The 27,621-nt window shown below is 35.3% G+C and overlaps 1 protein-coding gene and 1 long non-coding RNA gene across 2 annotated transcripts in view; one reads left to right on the top strand and one right to left on the bottom strand.

Moving 5' to 3' along the window:
• HTR4 (5-hydroxytryptamine receptor 4) overlaps window positions 1-16,987 on the bottom strand; it is a 59,497-nt gene extending 42,510 nt beyond the window's left edge. Inside the window, exon 1 of the mRNA XM_031953700.1 lies at window positions 16,757-16,987. Coding sequence (XP_031809560.1) covers window positions 16,757-16,782 — 26 coding nt within the window. The 5' untranslated portion in view covers window positions 16,783-16,987. The remainder of the gene's footprint in view (window positions 1-16,756) is intronic.
• Window positions 1-25,267, top strand: part of LOC116421679 — a 35,797-nt gene extending 10,530 nt beyond the window's left edge. The window contains exon 3 of the long non-coding RNA XR_004232170.1: window positions 25,043-25,267. This is a non-coding gene — a long non-coding RNA (uncharacterized LOC116421679). The remainder of the gene's footprint in view (window positions 1-25,042) is intronic.
• The last annotated feature ends 2,354 nt before the right edge of the window (window positions 25,268-27,621 follow it).

The raw sequence follows: 27,621 nt of genomic DNA, 5'->3' as shown, positions 1-27,621 counted from the left end.
ATTTCAGAAAGAGAAAAAAAGAGGAAGGATTGAGATATCAAAGACAGGAATGACAAAGATTTGGAAAGTAGCATAGACTGAGAATTGGAAGAACACTTAGAACACAGAATATCAGAGTTGGAACTTAAAACATAAAATGATGTTGGTATTGGAAAAGACCCTAGAACACAAAATGTTTATTAAGAAGCATTATGGAGAATGCACTATGTTAATCCTTGAGGGTGATAGAAAGATAAATAAGTTATAGACTACCCTCATGGAGCTTTAATTTGTTGTGACTGATCAATTGTTTCAACTGTGTCTAACCTTGAGACCCCATTTGGAGTTTTCTTGGCAAAGATATTGGAGTGGTTTATCATTTGCTTATGGGACAGTAAATTTGTATACAACTTAATACTATAATCTATAATGTGCTAAATACAGGACAGATATAAAATGCTGTGTTCAAGCAGGCCTAACCAGATGACCAGCACGTTGACAAAATCTAGATTCCTAGAATTATTAGAGCTGGAAGGGAACTTAAGAACAATCTAGTCCAGACTTTTTTTTTTCACAAATATAGAAACAAACCATCAAAAATGACACTTTCCATATGGAGTAGAAAGAAGACTTAGTCAATTAATTAATTAACTAATTAAACAAACATTTAAGCATCAGCTATTTTCCAGACACCATATTAGACAATGGAAAAACAAAGACAAAAATGAAACAATCCTTATCCTCAAAGAACTTTTATTATATTGGAAGAGAAACTATATCCACGAAAATGTACACAATATATACAAAAAAAAGACACCAAGAGCTGAGACAATCAGAAAAGGTAGTGGTATTTGAGCTAAGCTTTAAGGGATCTAGGAATTTCTTTTTTTAATTAAAGCTTTTTATTTTCAGAACATATGCATGGATAATTTTTCAACATTAACCCTTGCAAAATCTTGTGTTCCAATTTTCTCCCCCTTCTCCTTATCCCCTCCCCTAGAGGGCAAGTAATCCAATATATGTTAAACATGGTTAAAAAAACATGTTAAATCCAATATATGCACACATATTTATACAATTTTCTTGTTGCCATGTACAATGATCTCCTAGTTCTGCTCATTTCACTTAACATCAATTCATGTTAAGTCCCTCCAGACCTCTCTGAAATCATCCTGCTGTTCATTTTTTTACAGAACAATAATATTCCATACCATTCATATACTTATTCAGCCATTCTCCAACTAATGGGCATCTACTCAGCTTCCATTTTCTTGCCACTATAAAAAGGATTGCCACAAACATTTTTGCACTTGTGGGTCCCTTTCCCTCTTTTATGATTTCTTTAGGATATAGGCCTAGTAGAAACACTGCTGGATCAAAGGCATAGTTCCAAATTGCTCTCCAGAATGGTTGGATCAGTTCACAACTCCACCAACAATGTATTAGTGTCCCAGTTTTCCCATATCAATTCAACATTATTATCTTTTCCCTGTCATCTTACCCAATTTGAGATGTATGTAGTAGTATTTCAGAGTTGTTTTAATTTGCAATTTTTTGATTAATAGTGATTTAGAACATCTTTTCATATAACTTAAAATGGTTTTAATGTCTTCATCTGAAAATTGTTCATATCCTTTGACCATTGACTTGAATCCCTATAAATTTGAGCCAATGCTCTATATAGTTTAGAAATGAAGCCTTTATCAGAACTCTTGAATGTAAAAATGTTTTTCCAGTTTATTGCTTTCCTTCTTATCTTGTCTGCATAATTTTGTTTGTACAAAAACTTTTTGACTTAATATAATCAAAATTATCTATTTTTGTGTTCAACAATGAACTTCAGTTCTTCTTTGGCCACAAATTCCTTCCTTCTCCACAGATCTGAGAGGCAAACTATCCTTTGTTCTTCTAATTTGCTTATAATATCACTCTTTATAGCTAAATCATGAACTCATTTCAACCTTATCTTGGTATATGGTGTTGGGTGTGGATCAATGCCTAGTTTCTGCCATACTACTTTCCAATTTTCCCAGCAGCTATTGTCAAATAGTGAGTTCTTCCAAAGGTAGGATTTTGGGGTTTGTCAAACACTAGATTGTTATAGTCATTGACTATTTTGTCCTGTGAACTTAGCCTATTCCACGGATCGACTACTCTACTTCTTATCTAGTACCAAATGGTTTTGATGACTGCTGCTTTATAATATAGTTTTAGATCTGGTATAGCTAGGTCACCTTCATTTTCATTTTTTCCATTAATTCCCTTGAAATTCTTGACCTTTTGTTCTTCCAGATTAATTTTGTTATTATTTTTTCTAGATCTATAAAAGAATTTTTGGAGTTTGATTGGTATAGCATTAAATAAATAGATTAATTTTGGTAGTATTGTCATTTTTATAATATTTGCTCAGCCTACCCATGAGCACTTGATATTTTTCCAATTGATTAGGGATCTAGGAATTTCAAAATGAGGATGGAAGAAGTGCATTCAAAATGAGGGACCATTTGTTCAAAGATGGAATGGTATCTGGAGACAGAATAGTATGCATGAAGAGCAAGAAGCAAGAATGCTAGTTAGTCATCAATAAGATCTGGTGACTGATATGTGGGGTGAAGTACAGTAAAAAGTGGAAAATGATTCTGTAGTTGTGAACTTGGGAAGCTATAGAGAATGGTGATACTCTTAAAGGAAGTAGGGAATTCCAGAAGAGATATGTGCTTTAGGGAAAAGATGACAATATTTGAAATGTCTACTAAGCAGTTGGTAATGTATGACTGAGTTTCAGGATATCTGGCTAAATATATAGATCATAGATTCATCTGTAAGGAGGTAACAAAACCTTTGGGAACTGATGAGTTCACTAAGAGAGCAGGATATATAGAGAGAAGGAAAGAGGACTTAGTACAGAACCTTGAATTTCAGGATATGAAAGATAATCTGGGAAAAGAGATTGAAAATGACCAGTTAGATTGATAGGAAGAGAGCCAAGGATGGACAGTGTTGCAAATTCTCAGAGTAGGAAAAAACCATTCCAGAGGAAAGTCTATTTATGGTGTCAGATATTGCAAAGAGATTAAGAAGAATGAGTATTGAAAAGAGCCATCAGTTTAGCAAATATATAGATGATTTTTCCCTTTTAATAGAATAGTTTTTGTTAAATGATGAAGTCTGAAGTTAGGCTGCAATAGTTTGGAAAGAGATTAAGAGGAGGGAACATGAAGGAAAAGAATGTAGGCAGCTTTTTCTGGGAGTGTAGCTGTGAAAGGAAGAAGAGATAAAAGAAATAAATAGTTTGAGAGGATAGTAGAGCCAATGAGGGTTTTTTTTTTTTTTTGAGGATGGGTGAGATGTAGATGTGGTTGTAGGCAGTAGAGCATAAAAAAACCATTTTGTATGGGTTAATTAATTACTTAATAATATGAGGGAAGGGGTATTTGCTCATGGGAGTAATCTTTCAGGAGAAAGGAAAGGAACAGAATGAAGGGTATAGGAAAAGAGGTTAGGTTTACAAAAGGAAAGGCACACTCCTTTATCAGCGACTAGAACAAGGGATGATGCCAAGGGATTTTAAGATGTGGTGTATGGGAGAAGAAGGAGCTCACCACAGATAATCTCTATCATCTTAGCAAAGTATAAGGCCATATATAGGTTAAGGAGGGATGATATACAAGATATGAAGAGAGAAGATTTACAATAGGATATAGGCAAGTGATAATCATTAACAAAAGAGGAAAAGAATTGACACAGCACAATGAGAACCCAGATAAATTATATAACATATATCTGTAACATCTCCATCAGATGGTTGCATGATTTCCTCCAACCATACTCAGCAGCTTGTGTGTAGGAGGGGAGGAGGCAGATGGTGGGAGTATCATAGGCATGAACAGAGAAAGTCAAGGGGAATGATTTGAGAGAAGAAGAGAATATAATATTGTGTTGGGTCAAGATTGTGAAGGAAAGAAAGAGTAGCAAAGTAGGTCTGGGGGAAGTACTGAGAGGTAAAAGGATTGGATGTTACAATGAGGATGAAGAATAAAGATTTAGGAGGATTGAGGCATAAGGAGAGATAGAATGATAGAAAGTGACAGTCTGACAAATGAACTCAGAGTTATTGATAATGAAAATGGAATACTTGTGGAAGATAGTAAGATTAAGAGTTAGATGTCCCTACACAAGACTATATTGTAGTAGAAATTTATGTCAGATAGGATGAAAAGTGGAAAATAATTCTGTAATTGTGAAACTAGAGAGCTAGGGAGAATGGTGATACTCTTAAAGGAAGTAGGGAATTCCAGAAAAGGTGCGAGTATTAGGGAAGGAGAAATGAGTTGAAAGAGGTTAGTGTCTGATGGAGCAGTAACACAAATGACAAAGTCCCCTATTATGACAGCTGGGATGAATCATATGTTAACCTTGAAAAAGGAGATATAATAACCTGGGTATTAGTGCTCTGAAGAGGATGCCATGTCCGATTAAATTTAATCTCCAAGCAAAAGAAGTTGCTGAATGATTGTAACAACCAGAAAGTTTGGGAATAGTAATATAAAGCCAGAAATACGTGAACTTTCTAAATTAGCAGGTCAGAAGAGTATGAGAGAAGACACAACTTGTAAAAAAAAAAAAAGCTCAGTATCTTCTGAGTAGAACCAGGACTCTGAGTGCCAGAAAATGGAAAATTCAGAGAAAGAAGAGATATAATATGAAGAAAATTTTGTTAAGAGTAGAATATTTGTTAAGAATAGAATAGAGCACAATGGAAGAGTTAGGCAAAGATGGATTAGGACATGGGAGAAGAAGGTTGAGGTGGATGGGGATGAGAGAATGATGGTAAGTGGTGGCAGGAAAGGGAATGGATTTTGATAAGACAGTCAGGAATTCAGTAGCACTGGAATTAGAATATTGAGAAGTCAAAGTTTGGTAGCATTTAGGGTTGTAGTATCATATAAAATATTGTACTCATTTGGGGATAGTTAAGGACCGTGCCTAAGTGAAGGGATAGGTCAATTCTCTGAGAGCCTCCACAGCTGTGGATCATAACATCTGAAGGAGTTGCAAAGCAGCCTTTACTGACACAGGTGTTGCGGACTGGGAATGAGATAAATTGGAAGCAGAGAGAAAGGGAGAGAGATAAGACAACTGCTTCTCAGTGAAGACCTCAGATGAGGCAAAGACCAAATGACTTGCCCAGAGTTATTCAGATAGTCAGTGTCTGGGTCCAAATTTGTCTTTCTAATTTCAGGATTAACATTCTATCCACAATATCATGTATCTGCCTTTATGGAGCTCACAGTTTGATATAGCACATAAGGGAAAAACAAGCAAAAAACAACACACATCAAAAAACTATACAACAAAATTAAATATAATAAGTTGATCACAGATTTAGAGCTGGAAGGAATCTTATAGAAGATAATTTCATAGAAAAGGTCTGAAAAATTGAGGTCAAGTGATTTGCTCAGTTATAATACTAGAAAGTAACAGTTATAAAACTAGAAAGTAATTAAATGGATTACAAATCTAGTGTTCTCTCATTATAGTAGGTGGTGAGAGGTAAAAATGCCAAAGATAGGTACAAATATTGGATTTTGGTAGAATGGACTATTCTAAGTCCTAAGGAAGGAAAATCGCTTCTAATATGAGATATGAAGTATGTGTATGCTGAGGGGAGGAGGAAGGAGACATTCTAAGCAAGAAAAATAATGGAAACCAAGGTAAAGAGTCAAGAAATCATAAGATATATACAGAGATCATAGGATCCATAGATTGAAAGTTGCAAGGCAACTGAAAGATCCTCTAATGCAACACCACATAAACGTAAACAAACTAAGGGCTAAGAACATAAGTGACTTGTCCAGGATCACACAGGTAGTATGTAACTGAATCAGTAGTTGACGTACATTTTTCTGACTCCAAATTCAATACTTTTCCCCTGTGTTGGATATCTGGTAAGGAATCCTATTTGACTGGAGAATACAGTACATGAAGAATAGTGTTATATTTCCAGGCTAAAAAGGTAGATTGAAGACTGAAAGAAAGCCTTAAAAACCAGGCTGGAGTCTGAACTTCTTCCTATAGACCAGGAGTGAGGAATCTTTTTCTACTAAAGGCCAATTTGTATATTTATAACATTTGTGGCTCATACAAAATGACTAACTTAAAAACTCAAGCAGTGGAGGATTGTTGTACCTAGCTTTCAGCTCATTATCACCTGTGGTTGCTTTAGCAAAGCTAGACTAAATGATTTTATGGGCCTTATATCCCTTGCAGACTGGACGTGTTCCACTCTTGCTTAAGCAATAAGAAACCATGAAAGAAAAGAAATCTACCAGTCTGTATAAGATGGATTGGATGTGAGAGGATGGAAAGGACATTTATCTAGGAGACTGGATAAGAGGATATTGTAACAATCAAGGTAAAATGTGATGACATCCTAGATGAGACTGGTATCTGTAAGAGTAGAGAAAAAGGCATGAGTATAAAAGCAATTGTGGCAATAAAATTGAAGGCACTTGGCAATCACTTCCAATTGTGTTCTGGTCTGAGTAAGGAACAATGTCATCTGTGAGTTTCTGAGAGAGGGGCTGGAGAAGGGAAACATCAGATGTGTGATGAGTGCTGGCTGAGGACCAGAACTAGAAGATCAAAGCCAAAAGAAGGACAGAGAAGATACACACAGAGAAATAGAAGGAAAAAAGAGACAGCCACCTTGGAGAATTGAAGCTGGTTCTGGGCATCCTCTAAAATCAAACAATGCTCTTCCAGAAACTCTTTTGTGCATTGAAATAATTAATAAGCATTTAATCCTGTCACAAAACAAAGTTGCTTTCTTCTTCCTTCTATATCTCTTTTCTGTTTCATTGATCCTTTCCCCTCCTGTCTCCTCCAGTATTTTCCAGCAATTATCCATGAGTTGCAAATTCCATTGTAGGTGATTCCTAAGGTGTTACTTTGGATAAGTCATTTGTCATTTTCCCCATTTGTAAAATAATGGAGTTGGACTCGGACTAGATGGTCTTTGAGATCCCTTTCAGCTCAAAATCTTTTATTTTATCATTTCTCACTTTCATAGATGTTCAGTTTCTTCCTCCCCACTGATTCCTTCCCATCTATCTACAAAATGCTTAGGTCAATTTAGTCCTTCAAATTACTTTCCCTTGATTCTTCTAGTTTATTCAGAGAGTGAAGCATTTCTTTTTTCCTCTTCTTACTAAATTTCTTGAAAGAATTACTAATAATCGATGTCTTCAATTCCTCAATGTATTCTCTTCCTTCAACTCCTTGTACTCTGGTTCTTTCTATTGCTGCCATTTCAACTAGAATTTCCTTCTCCAAGATCTATAATAATATAATTGACAAGCATTTATTCAGTATCTATACCGCACTATTATGGGTACTAAGGATATAAATAAAATACTGTAAATAAAAGTTTCTATCCTCAAGGAGCTTGCATTCTAATTAAATCCATTCAACTTAATAGTCTCTTTGCATCTTTTGGCATTTTTGATATTCCCTCCAACCAGATATCTTTTCTCTTTCTTGAACTTCAGAGACATCATCTCATTTTATCACTCTAATTATTCTTTTCTTCCCCTGATTCTTTACTTTCTCCCTAGCCTTTCAATGTGTCCTCCTGGAGGATCTATCTTTAGTTTGCTTCTCCTTTGAATCTACACTTGTTTTTTCTAGTATTCTTTCCTTTAGGCTTATGATTGTTTTCTCTTTCTCAAGGCTCACCTCACTCCAATTTATCTTTCACCCAAATTGTCAGTTGGATTTTCCATATCATTTCTCTAGTCAACAAACTTCAATGGTTCTCTAGAACCTTTAGGATCAAATATAATTTTTTTTGGCATTCAAAGCTCTTCATAACTTGTTCTCCTCCTACATTTTCAATTTTATGCCTTCTCTCCCCCCTTCCTTGACATACTCTGTGATCCAACAGCATCAGCCTCTTACTCCTGGAACAACATGCTCCATTTCCCAACTCAAGCTAATTTCATTGGCTGTCTCCCACACCAAGAATACACTCTCATTTTTACCTCTTGGCTTCCTTGAAACATTTTTTTCCAGTTTTGTCTGACTCTTCATGATTTGGAGTTTTCTTGGCAGAAATACTAAAATACTTTGTCATTTCCTTCTCCAGATCATTTTACAGATGAGAAAATTTAGGCAAACAGGGGTAAGTGACTTGCTCAGAGTCACACAGCTAGTGAGCGTCAGAGACTGGATTTGAATTCAGCAAGAGGAATTTTCTTAACTCTGTGACTGGTGCTTTAACTACTGAACCACTAATCTGCCCCTTAGTTCCCTTTAATTTCCAGCTAAAATCCTACCTTTTGCAAGAAGAGTTTCTCAAACTCCTTTAATGCAAATGCCTTCCATCTATTGATGATATCCAATTTTTCTTGTTTATATCTTTTATGCAATTGTTGGCATGTTGTGTCCCCTAACCTCAGATTATAGGATCCTTGAGAACAGAAACTGGTTTTTGCCTTTCTATATATTCCCAGGATTTAACCTAGTGTCTGGCAAATAGTAAGTAGTAGGTCCTTAACATATGCTTCTTGACTTTCCTATGTCTATCTATATCACTACACAGCTGTCTTCCAAATCTAAAAGTGTTGTCCTGACTTCTCCTCTAAGTTCCATATCTGCTTTTTAATGGCTATTAGAGCACCTGCCCTTGATTGTCCCATTAGTACCTCAAGTTTACTACGTCTGAGTGATGAGATTATTATCTTTCCTCCTATAGTTTCTTAACCATTCTTCTGGTTTCATTATTATTTTCTTCATTATCACCATACATCAGCTCACTTCAAATTAACACTAAACTTAATCAGAGGATCCAGATTCAAATTTTGCCTTCAAAGTTTACTTAACTTTACTTATACAATTTTGGGTGAGTTTCTTAACCTCACTGAGCCTTAGATTTCTTAATTGTAAAAGAAAGCATTAGGCAAGACGACTTCTGAGATCCTTTTCAGTTCCTAATCTATGATTTTAGTATCATATAATTTCTGAGCTCCTTTCCAGTCCTAAATCTTATAATCCTGTAGGACTTATGGATGTGCAGATTTGTGGATGACAGTGACCATAAACTAGAAGTATCCTCCCCTCTCATTCTTGTCCTCTCATCTCTTCTCCACTCTACTCTCCTTACTTTTCTTTTCCTCTCTTCTCATGGTACTTCTAACTTTAGATTTATGATTCTATAATCGTTGAATCTTCCCTGTCCCTCACCTCTCCTATCCAATTACCTAAACAAATCCTCTTGATTCCATGACTTCTATCCCATTTTAAAATGGATGATTCTAAGAAAATCTTTTCTTATACATCTTGGATTATCAACAAATATGTAATCCAAATTTTAAAAGCTGCACTCATTATAATCTTAGGCATCAGAGAAGGATACTTGCAGACAACATCTAGATGAAGTGTCAGCAACTTTTCCAAAGCTATAGGTTGCACTAAGGTGCTGAACTTTATTTTTTTTGACATAAAAGCAGACTTTCACTAAATGAATCACTTAGATTTCTTGGGATAAAAGGGGCTGAAGAAAGACCAGGGATAGATGACTTTAAGTATGAATAAGAGAAGATAGTCCCTTTTAAGTATGAATTAAAGGGCACTAGAGAGTTCTTTCACATCCTTAAAAAATTACTCACATATTCTTTATTTGACATATTTCCTGACATCCATTAATTAGAAATTCAGTTGGATTAGTTAGCACCCTTTTAAAAGAACAAAGACATTCCTAGGCTGACTTTTATTTTAATTCAACAAACATTTATTAAAGGAAACACCTATATGCTAGTCATTGAGGATATAAAGTCAAAATATAAAACAGCTCCTGCCTCCAGAAACATGTATTTTTTCTAGGAGATATATCACATACACAAATAAGTGAATAGTATATACAGAAAAATAAAATAATAATAAGAGGGACGGAACAGTAACTCTTACCGAAATTAGGGAAATGCTCTTGTGGGAAAAGTCATCTGAACAAAGGGAAGTCAGGGATTCTATGACATGGAGGTGAGAAGGGTGCATATTTCAAACAAAAAAAATCATGAATAAAAATGCAATGGGAACAAAACATGGGAAATCACAAATAGAGAATAGCAAACAGATCAGTGGGCAGTTTGGTGGCACAGTGGATAGAGCACTGGCTTTGGAGTCAGGAGGACCTGAGTTTAAATTTTGCCTTTATAAACATTCCCACAATTTTCCCTCCATGAACCCTAGTGTTTTCAGATTTGTGAGACTGATTTTCAGGAAAAGAGGGATTCTGGGCTGGACCAAACTGGCTACCCTTGTATAGACATCCCAACTTTAGTCACTTATTCCATATGTCATGGTAAGCAAATAATTTCTCCCCTATCCTATGGACCTCAGTTTCCTAATCTATAAAAAGAGGAGATAGATCTAGATAAGTCAATTTTCCTTTTAGCTCTAAATCTATAATCCTAGATCAATTTCTCTCAGATTTCTTTCATCTGCTAGGGTTGTCTGAAACCTCAATTTTCTTTGAAGTAATATCTTCCTGGATATCCTCTTCAAGGTAGTTTTCCCATCTTTTATACCACCTTCCTCACAGGGACAGACCAAGGAGTGGGCACACTCTTTATTCTCCACCATCACTTTCACCCCTTCTACTTGTCCTCATAACCCTGAAACAGTCTCTCTTCTTTTCATGCTAACTCTCTCTTGTCCACCTTGGGCCAGCTAGGTAACCCAATGGATAGAGTTCAAATCTGTCCTCAAACACTTACTAGCTGTGTGAACCTGGGCAAGTCACATAACCCTATTTGCTTTAGTTCCCTTACCTGTAAAATGAACCATAGAAAGAAATGGCAAAATACTTCAGTATCTTTGCTGAGAAAACTCCAAATGGGATCATGGAAAGTCAGACAGGATTGAAAAATGACCCAACACAATATACAACAGTTCAATTAACGGAGAAGGAGGAGAGTAACAGATACAGTTAGGTAGTATAGTAGGTGGGGTACTGGACCTGGGAGTCAAGAAAACCTGAGTTCAAATCCAACCTTAGATACTCTGTATTTATATGAACCTAGGCAAGTCACTTACCCTCTAAGTATACTTAGATAAAAATAAATATACTTATTTTTAAATGGAGACAATAATAGCCCCTACCTTCCAGGGTTGTCATAAACAACACAAAATATTTGTAAAGTACTTTGCAAATCTTGAAGCACAATATAATGTTATTATTAAATAAAACTGTAAAGATAAGTGGAGACTAGATTATAGAGGGTTGAGAAATTTGTATTTCATCATGGAGGTAGTAAGGAACCCCTAATGATTTTTGAGTAGGGAAGAGGCTTGATCAGATCGATGATATATGAATGCTAATGTTGGTAGCTATGTGAAGGACAGGTTGAAGAGGGAAGAGAGTAGAGGAAAGGAAACTATTTGGATGCTACTTCAATAGTCCAGGTAAAGAGTGACAAAAGTCTGAATAAAGATAAAGGTTGTGGGAGTGCGGAGAAAGGAGGAAATGAACAAATGTTGTGGAAGCTGAATTGATAAACCCCAACACTTCAGCATAAATTAGAGAAGATGTAGCAGAAAAAGTATTGGATTTGGAATCAAAGTCCCAGGTTTGAATTCCTGTTCTACTCCTTTACCTGGGTGAAATAAAAAAATCCTGGACCTCAGTTTCTTCCCTTTCAAAACAAAGGAAGAAAACCAGATGATTTTTAAAAGTCCCTTTATGCTCTAAATCAGGTTTCTATGATTCTCCTTTTGCTATTCCTCCTGCTCCCACCCTAATAGGCTCTCATTACCGCCCACCTGGACCTTTGCAATTAAGCCTCCTAACAAGTCTTCCCACCTCCACTCTCTTCCCCCTGCAATCCATCCTTCCCACTACTATTAAAATAATCTTTTTTTATGTATAGAGATGGAACTAAGCAATGATCAAGACATTCCTCTACTCACAAGTCTTCAGTGGTTCACTATAGCCAATGAGGAAACACACAATCTCCTGGACCTGGGACTCAAAACTCTGTACTACCTAGCTCTCTCTATTATAGTAATAGTCCTCAAGCAGGTCACATATATGGAAAAATAGACAACATTACAGGTCTGTTTTATAAAAATCTATAAAAATGCAATATATAGTATAATATGATAAAATAAAATATAACATGACAATATAATATGATGATAAAAGTAATATAATATAATATTGTAGGTTTCTTCTGATTCAAAAATCTGGTCTATAACAAATCATAAGAACTGAATCAAGAGGGAACAATTTTTTTTTATTAATAGGACAAGATCTTTTTAATTGTTAATTGATTTCTGTGCTGAAAAACCTTAGAATGGTTAGAGGAGGAGTTGAGAAACATCCTCTAGTTCTAACAAGAAGGCATATGGCAAGTAATATTTGACCTTATTTTGTTGAAAAAAATATATGTAGAACTTTATGCAGGTCAGCTAGAGTTTCTACCTTTGACCGTGCTTTAAATATTCTCTCTGTATTCCTTTAAAAATATTTCTCTACATATTCCTTAATAGACAGACATGAAAAAGATGTGTAGCAAGCTTTGGGAGCTGCTCTGAACTAGCCCTTGCTTTTTCAGAAAGATGGATCATTGGGAAATTTAGAGTGTTTCTCGCGATTGCTGTGGTAGAAATTGATAGAAGGCAGCAGTTTGGGAACATGGAAGTGTAATCAGAAATCTTTGGCTTCCTGCTCTGTCTCTCCATGTTTCTCTGTCTCTGTCCCTATCTCTGTCTCTCTATGTTTGTGTCTGTGTCTGTGTCTATCTCTCCCACTCCTTTCTCTCTCAATTAGGAGTTGGAAATTTCATGTGACCTTATGTCCAGGTAAACACTATTAATTAAATAGCATATATTATTACTCTGCAATCCTCTTTCCAGGAATAATGTGTCATATTTTTAGGATTATAATTAAGAATTCAACTTTTGTTTCATGGGAGTCATTGTTCATAGAGATATATATTTGTTATTGAGTTTCCTCTTAAAGTCCATGACCTTGGTAATATCTTCATTAGAGTGTTAATCATTTCCCCTGACTGTGCTAATAGTTCCCATTAAATTTTTTCTTTTTCCTGAGCAAAATTTGCATTAATTTTCTTTAGTTTTCTCAGACATGCACATACCCATTGTCTAGATATCAAAACTTTCAGTCCCAAAGAAATTTGGGGTACAAGTAGACCAGATAATGATTTCCTTCTCCACTGATATTCATCTTGTTGAACAAATCAAATTGTAAACAAATTTCTATGTGATAGTGAATTAAAAAAATTGATTATATTTATATATTAATTCCGTAGCCTTGAAAATGAAATGGAGTCAGGAAATGGTACAATTTATTCTGTGATCACACTAACATTTCAATGTAACATGGAATCACAAAACAAACACCACCAACACAAAAGGGCAAAGCCTCAGGGAAGCAGACTGCTTCAGATAGTTATTTCGATAGATATGGCATCCCTGGTAATAAACCTTCTAATTACCATAAGAAACACTAATTTGAAATATCTGCTCTAGCTCTCAGCTTCTCATTCCTGTCTCAGTTTCTGAGAGTCTGGTTCCAGTCTGAGCCTGGCCACTGGCTTGTAAGAGGTAGCATCATACATATAGAGGATATGGGAGTCCAGATATCTGAATTTGAATCCTCTCTCTGAAGCTTGCTGTATAACTGGAAACACACTCCTCAGTCTTTATATCTGTGTCCTCACATGTAAAATGAGGCTTATAATTCATTTCTTCCCTTTATCACAAGGTAAGGTGAGGAGAGTGTTTTGTAAACTTTAAAATATTATTTATTTATATGTATTGTGATTATTAACACATAACATACTTTAGAAGGCAGTGATACAATGGAAAAAATCTTTAGCCTGGATTAAATTCTATTTGAAAATTTGAGAAGGAAAAGATGAAGGAGAAAAAAGGAACACAGTACTATAGAAAGATGCAAGAAATGGATGGTATTTGCTATTTCTCATTGTTGGGATCTGAAAAAATATACAAATATGGAGGATGGGGTGGGAAGAATGGACATCAGATGAGCATTGCTCACATTAAATTGACAAAGGAAGGTTGAAAATAAATATACAATTTGGTACAATAATAGAACAAACTCAAATGGGAATAGAAGGGTACATTAGAAGGAGAATAATACCCAGGAATAGCCATAAGTAAAACAAAGGTCCTCATTCCAATGGGGAATGAGGAAAAGGAGAAGAGAAAAGAAAAGAACTAACATGTTTTGGGAAGTGGAAGAACACCTTGTGGTATAGGAATGTAATGGAATATTATTATTTGTTAAGAGTAAGAATTATTCTGTAAGGAATAGTTATTCTTTAAGAAATGACAAAAAAGACAATTTTAGAGAATCCTAGGTAGTGTAAAGCAGAGTAAAACAATAAGATCTAAGAAAACATTTATAGAAGGACAGTAACATTACAAAGAAAAACTGTTCTGAAAGACTTAAAATACTGATTACCATGATGTGACCAATCAAGTTTCCAGAAGTTGTGTAATGAAGCACATTACCTACTTTCAAACAAGGTACAGAAACATATTTTTAGACATGAGCAGTGTATAGATTTGTTTTGCTTAATTAACTATGCTTATTTGTTACAGGACTATTATTTTCTTTATCTTAGTTTTTAATTTCATAGAGGGAAGTTGGGAAAAGGATTAGCAAGACTGATACCAACTAAAATAAGATCACTGAAAACTTTTTAAATGCCCAGAAAAAAAGAAAGCTCAGAAGAAAGCACATACAAACAGAACAGTTGTGAAAATAAAAAGCAGAATTTATTATATGCTTTTTCAAAAAAAATTAAGCAGTATGGAATGGAGAAAGATGGTTTAATTAGAATCTGCTTCTTACATTCTATTATGTGTATAGAAATGATCTCTCTTTATATTAAAGTTCAGGATGAAAAAGATGGGTTTTTTAAATGATAGAAAATAAATTTATGAGAAGGTGCTTTGGAATTTTTTTAATATCTTCCAGTAGGTTGTGAGCAATGTCTGAAAGCAGCTTTGTTATACTTTAGGAGATTTTAAGAGAATGCTGTTGAATGACAATAACTCACTCTTGTAATGAGGAATGATGTTAGATAGACATGAATATATGTAGGTGGAGTCAGTTAGAAGACTTTGAGAGAGTATGGTCATAAAATTTTGAAACATTACAACTTAGAAGAGACCTTAAGAGATCACATTGGAAAAGTTCTGAAACTTATAAATCACAGTTAAATCCATTTATGAATAGTCACCTGCCTGGAATACCCGACCTATTCAAGGTAATTAAGCACCAATGAAGGCAAATGCTTCTATAATCAAAAAGTATAAAACCAAACTATAGAAAACCATATCATCTCTCTTCCTTCCCCCATTTTTTGTCACAATTTCATCTTGAAGTGAGGGAATAAAGAAATAAGCATTTATGTGGTATTTACTATGTTCTAGGCACCATGCTATTTTTTTTTTTTTTTTACAAAAATGAATGTCATTTATCCTCACAATAATCCTTTTTATTATTATTATTCCTACTTTACACTTGAGGAAACTGAGGCATATAGAGATTAAATAACCTGTCCAGTCAGACAGCTAGTAAATGTCCAAGACTACATTTTAACTCAGGTTTTCCTATTGTGGCTATTGTGTTACCAACTTCCTCTAATTGAGAAAGTAAAGGAAAGCAAAATAGAGCAGCTTTAATCCCTTTAGTTTTAGGTCCTGAGTGTTTACAGCTACAAAATTGCAACTTCAATTATTTCCCAAAGCCCATCCAGGCATATCTGTAACTCATTTACTGACAATTCCTCTTCTATGAAACAATACAACCCTCTTTAAGAAGTGAGTGAGTATGTCTGGAATTTGTTATGAAGGGTGTTTCGACCTAAAGTATGGAGACAGTCTACAAAGTTCTTAGGGCACTGATGCCCAAGATTTTTAAGGATGTATTGCCTTTGGAAACAACAAACATTTAAAGAAATATTAGACGGTCAACCAACTCCTGGATGGGTATATCATAAATTAAGATAAAGGTTTATAATCACTTCAATTGATTCTGAAGGGCTTTGCAGCGAAAATGATTCATTAATCAGTAACTCATTAAACAAAATTGATACTTTTAATACACTGGATTCATTTCTGAATATCTCCCTCAACCCTCCATATCCATCAATCCATTCTTCAAATGAAAAAAAAATAAGACAGTCTGGCAAAGACAAGCAAATCGTCAACAGATATCTAATATTATCTTTAATATTCTATATCATAGCCACTCCACCCCTGAAAAGGAATGAGAGAGATATATTTTGTGAACTCTTCTTAATGTCAAGATTAGTCATTATGATTACAGAGCATCCAGTTTCCTGTTTTGCTTGTTCCATTTACATAGTTGTCATTGTATATATCATTTTCCTGGTTTTTCTTCAGCAAAACTTTTACCACCAAAAGAGCTAACATCTTAAAATTTACAAAGATAAATAACTGAAGCCTCCTGCTTCTTTTTCCTCTTTCTTTTCCCCCCTACTCTTCCTTCCTCCTCCCATCATCACCTCCCCCTACACTTTCCCTACCTCCTCCTGGCTCCTCCTCCCCACCCCTCATACTCTTGAGTAATTAAGAGCTGCGACACTTAGGCTGCAGAGAACAGTATACTTCCCAATAGCAACTTAAGGTGTTTTACAATGCTGCAGTAAGATCTTGGTTGGGAAATGTAGACTTAGGATACAGCAGCAATTCATCTTACCTCACATTAATGTCAGATTCGTCCATCACAGGAAATAGGCATGGGTAAACTGGTTTTCAATGTCCACAGAAGGTGTCTGGTCCTGTAATGGAAACAAACATGATGGTTGAAGACTAAAAAGCTCCTTAGGTAGTGGGTCAAATTGGAATGAGCTCTTCTGGACTTGGATTCAAATCTTGACTTTGCTACCTAGTCAAGGTAGGAGATTCTCAGATTCCATGATCAGTCTGCTTTCCTCTATACAACACTTTGCCTCACAGCAGGAAAAAGAGTCTTGAATATATAATCAGAAAAATAGGATTTGAGACCGACTATCTGAATGATTTCTAATGTCCCTTTCCAGTTTATATTTACAATTTACATATAGTATGCTCTCTTCCTCCTAACATTCAGAGAGAAATTAAATGTCTGATAACCCTTTCCATATATTATTTCACTTGATCCTCACAACAATCCTGTGGAATAGGTGCTAAGGCCTTTTATTCCCATTTTACTAATGAGGAAAAGTGACTTGGTTACAATCAGATAACCTGTAGGCATCAAGGAAGGGATTGAAACTCAAGTTTATTCTACTATATAGTAGTTGCTATATAATTAATCAATGAAAAATCAACAAACATTTATTAACAACTTTAAAAATAATTTTAAAAAGCAATTTTTATTGCTATTAAAGCTATTTGATGCTATGTGCTAAGTGCTAGGGGTTACAGGGAAAAGTAAAAACACTTATTCTCTTCAAAGACCTTATATGGAGGAGACAACATATATATATGAAATATATATATATATATATATATGCACAAAAAAGATACATAGTAGACAGAAGATAGAATTAGAGGAAGAAGACATTAACATGTGGAGGGAGAAAGTCCTCCTATAGAAAAGGAAGTGCTTTATTTGTGCTTGCTGCCCCTCCATAGTGCAGTAGATAAAGGCTAGACCTAAGGACAAGAAGACTTGAATTCAAATCCAAAGTCAGACAGGTACTAGCTGTATTATTCTGTGTAAGTCACTTAACCTCCCTGTTTCTCCAGTTCCCCCTCTGTAAAATAGAAAAATAATACGGTTATTATGAGGATAAAATGAGATAATATTTGTAATTAAAAAGAATAATAGATGGGGAGTCAGAAGACTTGAGATCAAGTTCTTGGTCCAGTACTTAACTGTGAGTTTGGCCAAGACATTCATATATTCTGTACCTGTGTCTTCATATTTAAAATAGAGAATCTAATAGCTCAGATTTAATTCCATCTTAACATTTCCTTTACTTTTTACTGTACCATAGTTTCAGGGACAGGATATGAGTTATTATTACTAGTAGTATGACTGCTGCTATTATTATCCTAACTTTATCTCTAAAAGGGACCTAATAATCGTGTCAAAGTAGAGAAAGCACCAGGACCATTTTTCTGAATTCAAATCCAACCTAGCACACTTCCTAGCTGTCCCTGGAAAAGTCATTTACCCTTGTTTGCCTTAGTTTCCTCATCTGTAAAAGGAGCTGGAAAAGGAAATGGCAAAATAATCCAGTATCTATGCAAATGAGGGATCATTAGAAATGAGATACAAAAAGGTCAAATACAACTTGCCAAGATGGTTAAAAAGTTAAAAATAAGACAATTTGAAAAGTACAAAGTGTTATGTGTAATTTTCATTAGAAATGGCAAGAGGAGGGTAAACTTAGTCACTGATGTAAAAAGAGACCTACAATCAGTCAATCAACAATCATTTTTTAAGTATTCATGTTGGGATAGGTAATGGACCAAACATTTGATTACTAAAATGAAGTCAAAATATTGCCAGGACTAGGGAGGAAGGGGCAGAAAGTAAGATCACAGATTCAGATTTAGAACTGGTTGGATCTTTAGTGATTATGTAGAGATACTCTTTTTATAGTGTAATGCCAGAGAAACTGAGGCAGGAGAGAGATTAGAGAGTTTTCAATAGTTTATTAATTGGAGAGTATAATTGACTGGACAGGACTCTCGTCTCAAATTATCCAGTCAGATAGAGATAAAGATATACTGGGACCAAGGAATCCATGTTGGTCCCAGGGCTGTCATCTCAAAGAATGAAGCAGCCCCGAATAAGAGCGGCCTCTTCCTTTAAATAACCCTAGAGACAAAGACCTCCCCCCCCCCAAAAAAGCGGGAAGGCTTCTGTCAGGTTGGGGGGAGACCATAACTCCTAAAAGCCCAGAGACAGGATGTCTGAATACCCAGAGATAAAGATGTCAGTGAGGTATCTTGGAATATTTTAGAGGGGTATTATAAATTCTTGAGGACAGGGGAGGGTCAGGAGTTCTGCTCTCTTGTTTATCTTGCTAGCAATATATAACCTTAGAGTAAATGGTCCCCAGTCTTAATGGACTAGAGTGGGTTTTTACGACTAAGGGGATTTAACAGAACAGCTAAGGAAACTGAGACAAAGGAAACTAGTTCAGGGGAAACCAAGTCAGAACAGTTAAAGAGAACTATGGCATAACAATAGCAAAGGATTTTGGGACTCTGAAGATTTAAGTCACTTATTCAAAGTCGTGTAAGTACTAAGTAGCAAAATCAGAATCCAGAACCCGGACTTTTGGCTCCAATTTAAATCAAAAGAATCATGATCTGAAAACTCTGTCTCTGAAAACTGCTGACCTGCGGGACCCCAATTAGTTTAAGAGTTGGACATTCTGAAATTAAGGGATGAGAAAGAAATGTTCTGAGAGAAAGGCAAAGGGACAAGTGGAATGGTAAAAATTCTTTACCATAAAAAAAGAGGCAAGAAAAAGCTTTTACAATGAAGAGGAAGAGGAGAAGGAGAGGGAGAATGAATGAACCTTACTCTTATCAGAATTGGCCCCAAAAGGAAATAACATACATACTCAATAAAGGTATAGAAATCTATCTTATCCTGCAGGAAAATAGAATGAGAATGGGATATGGGAAATGGGGGAGGGAGATAAAGAGAGAGCATATTGGGGGAAGGAGTGGTCAATACCAAAACCCTTTTGAGATGGACAGGATAAAAGGAGAGAAAGAATAAATGGGAGAAAATACAGTTAGCAATACTAACTGTAAAAAAAAAAAAAAGCAAATTTCTCTGATAAGGCCTCATTTCTCAAATATAGTAGGAACTGAATCAAATTTATAAAAAATAACAGGCATCTCCCAATTGATAAATGATCCAAATATATGATCTGTCCTAAAAGAGTTATAAATTTATGCATATTTTTTGACCTAACAACACCACTACTAGATATGAATAACAAAATAGATTCAGGGGGAAAAAAAAGGAAAATGACCTATATCTACAAATAATATTCATAGCAGCTCTCTTATCATGTTAAAAATTTGAAAATTAAGGGAATGTTTATCAGCTGGGGAATGGCTCAATAAACTGTGGTATGTGTTTGTAATGGACTATTATTGTTCTTTGTATATAATAGCAATGTTGGGAGATGACCCACTGTAAATGATTTTGCTATTCTCAGTAGTACAATCAACCATGAGAACCTTCAACCTTCAGAGAAGGAATTATGATGAAAAGTCCTATCCATGCCTATAGAAGGAACTGATAGTATTTGAATACAGACTGAATTATTCTCATTCTCTCTCTCTCTCTCTCTCTCTCTCTCTCTCTGTGTGTGTGTGTGTGTGTGTGTCTCTCTCTCTCTGTCTCTCTCTGTCTCTCTCTCTCTCTCTCCCTCCCTTTCCATTTAACTTAATTTTTCTTGAGGGTTTTATTTGAGTGGTAATCTATGTTTTCTTTCATAATTTGATTTTTATGGAAATGTTTTGTATAACTTCACATGTGATTTCTTAATTGTGAGTGGGGATAAGAAAGAGAACCTGGAACTCAAAAATTTTATAAACCAGTGTAAAAAATTATTTTGAATATAACTGGGAGAAATATTAAATAAATAAAAAAGGGGAAAAAAAAGTTAGACATTCCAATAAAGTTTACAAACCTTTTGAAGCATTTAATATATGTTGAGTCTGCATTTATTAAGAACTTACTATTGGCAGTGTGCTGTGCTTAGTGTGAGATAAATACAAAGAAAGATACAATAGAGAGTGGAGCCAAGATGTTGGAAAAAAGGCAATGGACTTACCTGAGCTCTCCCAAATTCATCTCTAAATAACTTTAAATAATGCCTCAAAATAAATTCTAGTACAGAAAGACCCACAAAAATATGGGATGAAACAATTTCCTAATTCAAAACAATTTAGAAGGTTGGCAGGAAAGGTCTATCACATCAGAGTGAGAGTGAAGTGCAGGCTATACCAGTGCAAGTTAAGCCCCAGCAAACCAGGATAATTGAATAAGTAGTGCCTATGGCTGCTTCCAGAGCACTTAACCCACAGACAGTTAGGGGATCAGATAACCAGTAAGAAGGAGAATTCAAGGATCTCTTTGCTAGTAGAAGGTGCAGGATTCTGTTGCATTGTTCATACTCCTATCTGGGTTACAGTTCCAGAGGAACACAAGCACATCTGAGCTTCTGGCCCCAGAGGAGTGAAAGCCCTAGTCACAGTTGTAGGGCAGAAAAAATGTTTATGGTCACTTACAGATTAAAGCACAGGCCAGGAGAATAGTAAACATTTCTCTTTTAGATTATAACACCTTGGAAGAACTAAAACCTGACAGGTCCCCAGAATTCACTGTAAAAACAACTGAATAAAAAACCCAAAGCTTGACAATGTTCACTCTATATTGGGAGCAGAGCCCAGCTCTAATATAAACTTAAAAGTCAAGGAATAATTTGAAAAAAAAAATGAACAAACAAAAAATTTCTGACCCTAGAAAGTTACTATGGTGACTCATGGTCACATGAAGTTACTATGGTGACAAATTCAAAAGATCACAACAAAATCAAATCAAAACTGCTGCATTTAAAGACTCAAAGAAAAATGTAAATTGGTCGCATGCCATGGGAAAGCTCAAAAAAGATTTTAAACATTAAATAAGAAAGTTACAGGAAAAATGAGGGGAGGAAGAAAAATGAGAGTGATGCAAGAAAATCATGAAAAATAATTGACAGCTAGGTAAAGGAGGTACAAAACAGGCTCGATGATAAAAGAAGCACAAAAATCTAATGAAAAAGTAGAATTGGCCAAATGGAAAAAGATGTAGAAAAGTTCATGGAAGAGAATTTAAGAAGCAGAATTGGCCAAATTGGGAAAGGAGGTATAAAAGCTCACTGAAGAAAACCATTCCTTCAAAATTAGAATTGGGCAAGTAAAAGTTAATGACTCTGTGAAACATCAAGAAACAATAAAACAAAATTAAAAAAAAAATGTAAGAAGAAAATGTGAAAAAATCTTATTGGAAAAACAACTGACTAGAAAAATAGAAAAAGGGAAAAGAACTCACATGTGCAAAAAAAAAAAAACCATGTTTGAACAACCCTTTTCATAGTGTCAAGGAACTGGAAACTGAGTGTATGGCCATTAGTTGAGGAATGGCTAAATAAGTTATGGTAAATGAATGAAATATTTTTGTTCTATAAAAAAATGATGAGCAGGCTGATTTTAGAAAATCCTGGAAAGATTTAAATGAATTGATATTAAATGAAGTGAGTAGAAACAAAAGAATATTGTGCACATTAATGACAAGATTATGTAATAATCAACTGTGATGGGCTTGGCTCTTTTCAACACTGAAGTAATTGAAGAGAGAAAATTTGAAATGCAAATTTAAAATAATGTTAAAAATTATTTATCTGTGTTGTTGAAGAAAATAAAATACTAAATAAATATTTTTTAAAAATAGACAAAGACAATAATAAAAATAATGTTATGACTTTGGCCACATACAGAAGGAACAAATTTTTAAATCTGGGAATCTGGTTAGCTGCCTGTAGACCACATTGATCCTCACCCCCAAGTGTCTCTATTCCCTGATAACTTGTAGTAAATTTCTCTACTCTCTGTGAGCATAATCAAAGGTGGCTTACATCAATAATAATTGACTTACTAAATACATGGTATTCCAAAAGTCTTAGGGAAGTTTTAAGCTATTAAAACTTAAATAATTTAAAACCATATTTAAGGCTTTTAGAATATTCCATATTATCTTATTTGAGTCTCCTCAATAACCCTGTGAAATAAGTACCATGGGTATTATTATCCCTATTTTATGATTTAGAAACTTCAACTTAAAGAAGTTAAGTGATTTGCTCATTGTTTCACAATAGGGGATCTGAATCTTTGTTTTTTGACTTTAAATAAGTATTACATCCACTATGACAGGTTTTTGATACAAAGACTGTTTAGGAAGTCATTAGGGGCTCTGATGGTGGGAAACCACTAGGCTTTGGGTAGGTAGGGGAATAGGACAGGGAAATAAGACACAGAGCCCCCAAAAAAGCTTGGGAAAAAAACAAAATAATTAATCAGTAAGGACATTTAGTGGATGTAATTGGAAAGATCCCTTGACTTCATCATAGACAAATCCCATCTTAGATATTTACTATTTACATTAACCTAGAAAAGTTATTTAACAGGATTTCAAATTTAGAGTCAGACTGGTCTTCAGAGGTAATCTAATCTTAACATTCTCCCATTTTACAGATGAGAAAATTGAGGTCCCATGAAGGGATTTGCTTCAGGCTACCTAGGTAGTAAGTGTCAAAGCCAGGGATACAGAGCAAGGGAATCAAAGGTCCCAGGTACTTGTTCTGTTCATTTACTGTGTGACTCTCTAATTAGCAGTTTCCTTATCTGCAGAATGAGGAGATTGGCCTTGAAGGTTTCAAAGTCCCCTTCTAGCTCTGATATTTTATAATTGGAATTCTGAAAATCTAAGATTTTTTCTGCTTTTCCTCTCTGTTTCCTCTCTAGGAGCTGCTTTACACACTTAGCTCTGAGAAAAGGCTCCATATTTGTTGATTTAGGCAGATGGATTAAAGAGCTCTTTAAATTCTACCAGAGGTACTTAATGTTACCTCTAAAGAACTAGATCTTGCCAGCAATATGAATATTGGAAAGAATGCTAGACTTGGGAGCAACAGATCTGGGGGTGGTCTTAGTCAATTACTAATGATGTATCTAGGTGATCCAGGGTGCATCACTTCCCCTGAGCCTCAGCTTTCCTGTCTGTAAAATGGGACTAACAATGCTTTTACTCCTTAAATCCCAGGGTGAATTGTATAACTCCAAAGAAATAACAGAAGTGAAAAGCACTTTATTACCAACAAATGTTGCATAAATATTGCCTTATCATCATTTTCTCTGGTTGTCTCCCATACTGCTCTCCCTCCTTAACCTACTGATTTCCTTGTCTTCCTTTAAATCCTAACTAAAATCTCTTCAGTCCTCTTAATTTTAGTGCTTTCCCTCATTTAATTAATTCCAATTTATCATGTATTTAGCTTGTTTGCAAAAATTTCCTTGCATGTCATCACTAATTGAGGAAAGGAACTGTCTTTTGCCTTTTTGGTATCTCTAGCATTTAATAGTGCTGGTCATATAGCAGCAGGTATTTAATAAATATTTGCTGATTGATGCTTTTTTTCCAAATAACCTTACAGCATTAAGATAGCAGTTTCTAAACTCAGGACAAATGATATGTTGAGTCAAAAGGATTTTTCCCCCTCAAATCTTTCCTTCTAGTTAGAAGTATAATTAGGTAGGGAAGATGGGTGGTGGAGTAGGGCAGGGGATGGGGAGGATGACTAATCAAGAGAGCCAAGTCCTTAGAGAGGGAACTCTTTTTCTAGATCCTGGACCCTTTTGGCAGTTTGGTGAAATCTATGAATCTCATCTCATAATAATGTTTTAAAATTCATAGAATAAAAAACAACATCACAAAGGAAAGCAATTATTCTGAAATACAGTTATTTAAATATTATGGGGGAAAAGTTCATAGACCACAGATTAAGAATACCTGCTGTAGAGAAAGCTCATATTTTTCCTTCCTGGTGGGTTATACAGAGCATGTGGCAATATTTCCTGGCCAATTTCCAATCCAACCATGTGCGAAGTCTTGGTTATCCTACTCCTGGCCTTGAGTGACTGGAGGGCTAGTGCTATGTGGTAATTAGGAATTTTCTGGTTGGCCCTCTTTGGAATCAGGAGGATTGAAGACCCAGGAGAAGCTAAGCTAGAACTGACTGAATACAACAGATTCAACCTGACTTTCTCTCACTTATTTCCTCTATAAGCTTTCAAGAAAGAATTGTTTTGAGTTTGGGGAGAGGGGACAGAAAAGTGGGAAGAATGGGTTGCTTCCTATCCCTTTCCTAACTCATGCCAATGTGGTCCCTTTCTTTTGTGTTTATTCTTTCTGGATTTTAAGTGACTCAACTGAAGGTGGTAGCAACAGCAGCAGCAGCAGCAATAGTAGCACAGCAGTGGGGCTAGTAAAGTCATTCTTCTTGATCCAACCCAGAAGGGAACTACCCATCAGTTGGGATACCATATCCTGCAAAGAGCCAGCAAGGGAAAGACTTGTCCATTAACACCATCTCCCTGTGAAGCCAAGATTCTGGAAGGGAAGAAAAGAATTCCTAGAACCAGATGTCTTAAGGTACCCTTTGGTCCCATACGTTCCCTAACACCTAATACATGCCCTCATAATCTCTGTGGTAGAGGTTTAAATGTGTGCAGAGAGAGTATGTACTTTCAGTATGGGAGATATTTTCAAATATCTGTCCTTCCTATACCTTCTTAGCAAATATCCCTTTTATAAAAATAATTGGTATCAATTGGCTTATTGATTTTGGGGGACATGCTATTCATGAGCATCAGTACTAGAGACCCCAACTCCTAGAACTTTGAGAGGAAAAATTAACATACTCCTTTCTCAGACATCAACTTGCCAGACCAATGAGAGCTGGGAAAGTGAGCCCAGGGGAAGGGTGTTATTAAAGGTTCATTAATATTGTTTTTTTCCCAGGGATTGGTCAGATGGGTAATGGGATACAAGAGGAATTTAGGCCCCAGATGAAGTCCTTCCCATCTTTCCTTAGTTACTTAAATTATTTCTGGAGCTACAGAGGGAGAATATTTCTACAAATAGTTTGATTATCTTTTCAATGAAAATTCCTCAAAGATGTCCATAAAGCCCTTTATGTCAATTTTACTAATTGTTCACATTTCCTTAATAAATGACAATTTTCCTTATAACAACTATGTTAAGTGATATTTCCCCTATTTTAAAGATGAATCACCCAATATTCAGAGAGATTATAGTATCAAGATTTGAACCCAGAATATTGAAAAGTTTTCAACAATCTTTAAATAATTGAAAAACAAGTGCCATTCCTTGGAAAACAGATCAATTCTCAGTAGATGCTTTGTGTTTCCAACTGAAACTATAATGATGCGTTATCAAAACTGAGATGTTACTTTAACTAATTAAAAAACTATTCTTTCTTAGAGAGGTATATCTTCATTTACAAAACAACTGATAGTTGACCTCAAATAAGCTTAATAGGAATAACAGTGTGAAATGGTTATATTGAAAAATTATCCAGTCTGATGCTGCTAATAATAGGTTTTACTTAGAAAGTTCTTTAAGTTTTTATATACATTCAAAGTATCTAGGAGCACAGAATTTGAGGTAAAACAAATCTTTTCATTTATTAACAAAGAAATTTAAACCTAGGTAGTTTCAAGTTTTGGAAACTGTAACTTGGACCAAGAAAGGAAAAAAGTGATTTATAGAATGTTAGGATTCTAAGACTTTGAAGATTATCCAGTCTTGACTTCTTATTTTCCCAAGATGGGGAAAAAATGGGCACATCATGGGATCACAAATTTAGAATTGGAAAGAGACATAGAAACTATCACGTTCAATACCACTTTTCCTATTTTACAGAAAAGGAAACCAAGGCACAGAGAGGTTAAGTTACTAACCAGGATTACACAGCTAATAATAGTTTGGGTGCAACTTAAACCTAGGTCTTCCCTGACCCCAAGTCCAGTATACTATGCTATCTCTCAAACTTATCTGAAGTCACATACTAAGTTAACGGAAGAAACAGGAGTTTAAAAGCCCAGATTTCCTGAATCCTAAGACACCACTGTAGAGCTGCCTCATCATCTAAGAAATCTACAAGCAAATTGAGTTGTTTTATTATCATCTCCTTTTACCGTTTAGAAGTATTTTCTCAGTATCTCAGTGTTTTTCAGACCCACTTGAGCTACTTCCCACTGCAGAATTTCACTATTGCAAAAGTCTTGTGTTTTATTGGTTTGGATGCTACCACTCTTTGGAGTGACATGATTTTAGCCCTTCCATATCTTATTAAATACTTTCATGAATTATTGTGACCAAAACCTTCAACTTCTGCTGGCCAATTTCCTGGTGATGAACCTCTTTCCACTTAGCCAATCTGGTCCTCAATGGAAAAATCACTGGCTCTGAATTCAAAGAACTTGGTTTCAGATCTCTTAGAGATTTTTCATGTGTATATATATACAAGGAGAAATCTTTGAGTGAAATGGACACACACATATTGTCTTTTCCAGCTGGACTGCATATTCCTCGTAAATAGAGATTGAAACAGCTTTTGTTTTTGTAACCACAGAAACTAGTACAGTGCCTGACACCTAAATAGTATTTAATAAATACTTGTTGACTGATCAGGACCTGTATGAACCCGGTCAGTTGACTCCCTAGGTCTCAATTTCCTCATTGACAAAATGAGATTAGCCTAGATGACCTCGGACTTTTCTTCTAACTTTAGAAGGTTTGGTTTGATGGGATGTAGCTCATCTCTACATCTGTACTCAAAAACTTTTTTTGGTTTGATGGGACTTGGGCTCCACTGGCCTAACCTTCAGAAATTCAGGATCACCTCTATGTCACTCAGAGCTGCAACACAGGAAGCCTTTAGTGAAAAGAATTCATTCCTAATCAGATTTCATTTT

This window comes from Sarcophilus harrisii, chromosome 2, assembly GCF_902635505.1.
Source record: "Sarcophilus harrisii chromosome 2, mSarHar1.11, whole genome shotgun sequence".
NCBI classification, from domain to species: Eukaryota; Metazoa; Chordata; class Mammalia; order Dasyuromorphia; family Dasyuridae; genus Sarcophilus; species Sarcophilus harrisii.
This window is presented reverse-complemented; position numbering and strand designations above follow the sequence as displayed.